Source organism: Gymnoscopelus microlampas (assembly GCF_963454915.1).
Source record: "Gymnoscopelus microlampas genome assembly, chromosome: 14".
NCBI lineage: Eukaryota > Metazoa > Chordata > Actinopteri > Myctophiformes > Myctophidae > Gymnoscopelus > Gymnoscopelus microlampas.
Window position 1 is genome coordinate 32,511,725 of NC_139951.1, and position 6,000 is coordinate 32,517,724.

General features: G+C 45.3%; 1 protein-coding gene across 2 annotated transcripts in view; it reads right to left on the reverse strand.

The window, feature by feature from the left end:
* The window catches only part of LOC311060632 (caskin-2-like), a 77,526-nt gene that overhangs the window by 39,689 nt on the left and 31,837 nt on the right, over nt 1–6,000 (reverse strand). For both annotated transcript variants that reach the window (XM_084078876.1, XM_084078875.1), the window contains exons 7-8: nt 4,375–4,505; nt 623–731 (exon numbers count right to left, since the gene is read on the reverse strand). In XM_084078876.1, the coding sequence (XP_083935002.1) occupies nt 623–731; nt 4,375–4,505 (240 nt within the window). The remainder of the gene's footprint in view (nt 1–622; nt 732–4,374; nt 4,506–6,000) is intronic.

A 6,000-nucleotide genomic window follows, 5' to 3' on the forward strand; every position in this document is an offset into this window, starting at 1 on the left:
ACACACACACACACACACACACACACACACACACACACACACACACACACACAGAGAGAGAGAGAGACTCAGCGTAAGCACTTAACACAATAACACACTCCCCTTGCAGTCTGTCAACAACTGCCTCTTATATTAAAGAATAACATGAACACTGAGTGTGTCATTTTAAGTGAAAGTACAGGAAGAGCTACTGGTTTGGATAGAGATCAATTCTTATAATTTCCTGACTTTACCAAGTCGTGACTTGACGAATTGACAGAGAAAGGTTACATCAACCTAACAGAGGGACTAAAAATATATCTGCCTGACTGAATAGAGTTGCACAATATTGTCATATATCATGTTTCAATATTACTTTCCACAGTATAATTGTTGTTTCCTTTGGTTGTTGTTCTGCGTAAAGCACATTGAATTGCCTTGTTGTTGAAATGTGCTATACAAATAAAACTGCCTTATCAGCATCCTACAAGCCCAGGCCAACCCTATTTAATATCTCTTCTAAGAAATTATGTCAAAACGTGTGTGAATACTGTGATTGAAAATGCTAGTGCATATTCTGACAGTATTGTTGTTCTCAACATTGTGCAGTCCTCCTATGCCTGTGTTTGCAGTCTGTGCTTACATCGAGCAGCAGCCGCACTACTTCAGTCTTGCCATAGAGGGCAGCCTCGTGCAGCGCGGTCCCAGCTTTGGTGGCTCTGTTGATGTCAATACCGGCTTTGAGAAGCAACCTGAAAGTAAAAAGCAACAACAACACACTCACATAAGATGCTGTCGAATCACTAACTACTGCATACAGGCAGATCACTCCACTCAAATAAGGTAATATCTAATTAATCCACCCACATAAGCACGCAAGCGCACACACACACATACACGTACACGCACTCACGCACACACATTAACAAATCTTTCCCTTTCTGGCAATGCAAGAGAACCAGATGTTGGAAAGCTTCGGGCATTCTATCCAGACAGCCATGCAGGTCGGGGTCCTGGGCTGGCTGATGAGAAGGTTGTGTCAAGTTCTGAGGAGGTAGATAACTCAATGCCCTGACATTGTAACCTGTTGTTCCGTTGGTGCGAGTAGCTGACATGACAAACTTCTGCCTTCTCGCTGTGGACTGACAGCGAAAAGGATGTGTCACTGTTATCTCAACCTTCACGGGGGACCTAGAATTCTGGGAGCCTGTTCAGCACTCCCCTGCTAAAAACCCAGCTGGTCTACAGCCAGGGAATATACTGTAAGTGGGAGAGGATCTTGTTGACTTGTTTTTGGGGTCGATTCGTTGATATATAAGGAAAGAAATGATCAAAACAAAAAACAAAAAAAAATATTCAGGGCAATGTGTCTGTTTTTGTTTGTATATTTGTGGAACATACTTTTCTTGTTTTATATTTAATAGTTGTTGGTTATACTATGATGTGATTTTCATGTTACAAAAAATACAAAGATTTGTTTTGAATTTTCGATATATTTTCGATTAATTTCCCAGCCATAACCAGCAGTCTCCTTCCATCCTTCCTTATAGCTCAGCAGCAGCAGCAAGCGTTGCACTCTAATCGCTTGAAGCCTCAGTTATACGTAGTTGTGTGCCGGTGTCGTGCTCAGTAAATAGCAGATCTACAAGCTCACAACCAGGGGTCATCATCATGACCATGACCATGACCATGACCATGACCATGATTTCGTGAAACGATCACCTGTGTCTCAATGTTGGTAAAAGAAAAGTGTAATGCACATCAAACAATAATAAAAACATTATTTATGATTAACATACTGATGATTGCACTTCACTTGATATTTCTTTTATGGCAAAATGGTTGAAATTTCAGTTCCTTAGTTTATTTATTTTTCTCAGTTCTCTGTCTGCTGAAATTGTCTAGTCAAATGACGTGTGGTTTGTCTTCACCATCACTGTGCAGTTCTTGCTGATGAGACAAATAATGATGAGAGAGCTCTATCCAGTTCCATGTATGGCACACAAATACGTATGGCTGAGATTTCAGTTCCCTCAGTTCTGTCTGCTGGAAAGGTCTAGTCAAATGATTTGTGGTTTGTCAGAAAGTGTCTTTGCAAGTTCCCTTTCTTCACTATCACTGCATAGTTGTTGCAATTCATATTCCCATCAAAAATAATTAGTTGTATAGTATACTATGTAATTTATCTCATCCCCGTCTCTGTCCCCAAACTCATTCAACTGATGTCTTGTCTCGTTAGTTGTGGTTGAAAGATAGCAGTAGCTTAATAAACAGGTAACACACCTGTGCCAGGGTCAATCCTGTGTTAATTCACACTGCCCCACTCATTTGTTAGTTTCAAGGGTTGTGGTTTCCATTAAGGTGAACAAGTATTTGATGTTGAAGAGAAAGTCTTAGACCATGTGTAGGTGAACAATGAAAAAATTAAGGCAGCTATTAGCAAACATTACTTCTAGCTGTCTGTCTTGTCAAGTTGTCTTGCATCCTCACCGGATGCAATCATGTACGGGTACCAACCATAGAGTTATAATGTATCTAGAGGGCGGACTGCTCCGCCCAGCTATTCATTTCAATGAAAGTTGCTCACTGGCGTTTGAAGCACCCGGAAGTACCTCTACTTCCGGAGCCCAAATGCGGAAGTCTTGAGCACCGAGCAGGCGCACTAGGGTTTCAAACAGTAGAAGCATGCGCAGTGGCGTTTTAAATGCGGAAGTATTGCATTCTCAGATTTGACCACCAGGTGACGGCCGCTTCACTGTTCTACCATGGCTCTGGGGGCTTGGTACCAACACAACATATTAATGAGCATGTCATCCCAACATTTTATTTTATTTTGTGGAAAAGGAACTCCTTTCCCCTCTCAGTCTACTAGTCCAGTGGTTCTCAACCTTTTCAGGCCACGACCCCCCCAAAATAATCACATTTGAACTGGGGACCCCCTAGCCTGGGACCAGACGAATCTGCGAGTGCAAAAAAAAATTGCACTCTGCGATTTGGGTCTGGCACCGCTCCATAGAGAATCCACTTCCTCTCCCAGAAGACGTGGGGCACCAATCAGGGCCCAGTATTCGAATATGGGCGACTGTAATTGGTAGTTGGTTGTAGGTCTAACCAATTGCGTCGAGGGACATTGTTTTGATCCCGCCCCTTGGGAATCAAAACGTCCTCATGGAAGCACCAGACTCATATCCACGCAGTGATATAGTCTAACTACGCCAGGCTAGGGACCCCCCACCCTGACAAGCACTTGTTTGAGATATTACATTTTGTTTGACTTGGTTCTACAGATAAATATTGAGACAATAGCAGATCTACAAGCTCACAACGCCTTGCAACGCCTCTTTGTTATATTATTTGACAATTTGGCCAATGTTTGATCATTTTTTATAGTATAGTTTGTTGATTACTTTTGATGCAGTAATGGTCTTATTTCTTTTCATTTCTTCTTTATTTTTTTGGTATTAAAAAGGTCTTAAAAGTCCTTAAACTGTCACTTTCACTGTCATCTGGGGACCCCCCCAAAATCATGTGGGGATCCCCCTTGGGGACCCGACCCACAGGTTGAGAACCACTGTACTAGTCCACATCCCAGGTCAGGAGAGCGAGGGATCCGTGGGAGGTTTGCATGGGGGAATGTTGTGATTTAGGGAGGATGGGAATCATTATCAGCTTGTCTGGGAAGCAGGGTGGAGCTGCTTGGCTACATATACATACACATTTAGACACACGTGCGTGTGCAGAATTGTGTGTGTGCGCGCGCACACACACACACACACACACACACATAGCCTGGGACCAGACGAATCTGCAAGTGCAAAAAAAAATGACACTCTGCGATTCGGGTCTGGCACCGCTCCATAGAGAATCCATTTCCTGCTCCAGAAGACGTGTGTGACCAATCAGGGCCCAATATTCGAATGTGGGAGACTGTAATTGGCAGTTGGTTGTAGGTCTAACCAATTGCGTTGAGGGCCATTGTTTTGATCCCGCCCCTGGGGAAAAAACGTCCTCATGGAAGCACCAGACTCATATCCACGCAGTGATATAGTCTGTCTACGCCAGGCTAACACACACACACACACACACACACACACACACACACACACACACACACACACACACACACACACACACACACACACACACACACACACACACACACACACACACACACACACACACACACACACACACACACACACACATCCCTCCCCCTTCCAATACTCATTACACAAACTTGATAAGGCGAGTTAGCCGTCAAGAAGGTGCGAAGTATTTCAAAGGTGAAGGATGGGGGGATGGAGGGTGCAATGCACAGATGTGAGAGGGAGGGATGAAGAGCAGAGTGCATGTGAGCACGTCAACACTCTGAGCTACAGCTCGCTGCGATCTAACCTGATGATGTCCTTGTGTCCATTCCGGGCAGCCAGGTGGAGAGGCGTTGTGGAGGCGGAGTCTACACCGCCACGCCCCTCTCCCTCCAGCAGGGTCGTCACCATGTTGCTGTTCAGCAGCAGCTGAGCCACCTGGAGGGAGGGAGAGAGAGAGAGAGAGAGAGAGAGAGAGAGAGAGAGAGAGAGAGAGAGAGAGAGGCAGACAGACAGACACACAGACAGACAGACGAGTGAAGGCAAAGAGTGAAAACAGAATCACAGACAAGGATTAGTACAGCAGCATTGCAATTACACAAAGTTGAGTGAAACTGTGGATGTGTGAAACTGAAAATACATCATGCAATTCTAATGCCCGGCCAGATCTAGTGCCCGTATACTGCACAGACACACAGACACACGAAGGCACACACACACACAGTCCCTGTGTCCATAGTCTAAATCCTGCTATTCTCTACCAGGCAAACTGCAAACTCAGACCAGAGTGTCAGAAGATTTAATGTAATAGGCATGGATAAATGTGTGTGTGTGTGTGTGTGTGTGTGTGTGTGTGTGTGTGTGTGTGTGTGTGTGTGTGTGTGTGCGTGCGTGCGTGCGTGCGTGCGTGCGTGCGTGCGTGCGTGCGTGCGTGCGTGCGTGCGTGCGTACGTGCGTGAATCTGCATTACAGGGACAGCTATACATTTCACAAGGCTTATCCACAGATGACAGGGAGACAGACTGCAATGCGCAATCCCTTTAACTTCACTGCATGAGTGTTCAAGTGTGTAAACGTGTATGTGCGTGAGTGTGTGTGTGTGTGTGTGTGTGTGTGTGTGTGTGTGTGTGTGTGTGTGTGTGTGTGTGTGTGTGCGCGCGTGTGTGCATGTCCAAAAAGAGGGCTTGAACCCCATTTTTCTTTATCTCAAACAAGTTTCTTTTTAGCGGGCCGGTTAATCTAAGCTATGTGAGATGTTTGACAGAGGCCTAGCCCTCGAATCCATCACATGCCCTTTGTAAGACATGGACAAATATACACACACTCGCTCACTCTAGCACAGGAATATACAAAGTCCACGCGGTCACCACTTAGTCTATGCTTTGGTCAGAGGGTCTGACATGATGGAGGTGACAAACGTTTATAACAGGATTACAAAGACTTCACGAGTGTGAAAGAGGGACATAAAAGCTACTGGGCCGATTATTGTGCGCACGCGACACACTGTCTGTACTCGTATGGACAATTAACAGCTTTGTTCTTTACCACACCATCAAACAAGATGATGGTGTGGTACAGCGAAGACCCAGGGGGGCGTTCACAGAACATTGGGGGGCGCTGGAAGCACTGAGGTGCTGTTGGGGGGCTTAGGGAGCTTCATATTGGATGGGGGGGTGGGGGGTGGGGGCGCAGCACAGGAACTTCTGCAATGCGTGATTGCATAAGCGATCAATTTGCCATATTAGGGAGATCAACAGTCATCAGCTTCCTTCATTGGCCAACCCAGCCGATTGGCTTTGTGGATTGGCCAAACGTTGCGTGACATTTGTACCACTGAACCAATAAGCCATATCGAGCATATCAGGACTCCATTGCTTGTCAGAGCTAGGCTGTTACAGATCCAACCTGATTTACAGTGTGAGAAATGTTCATT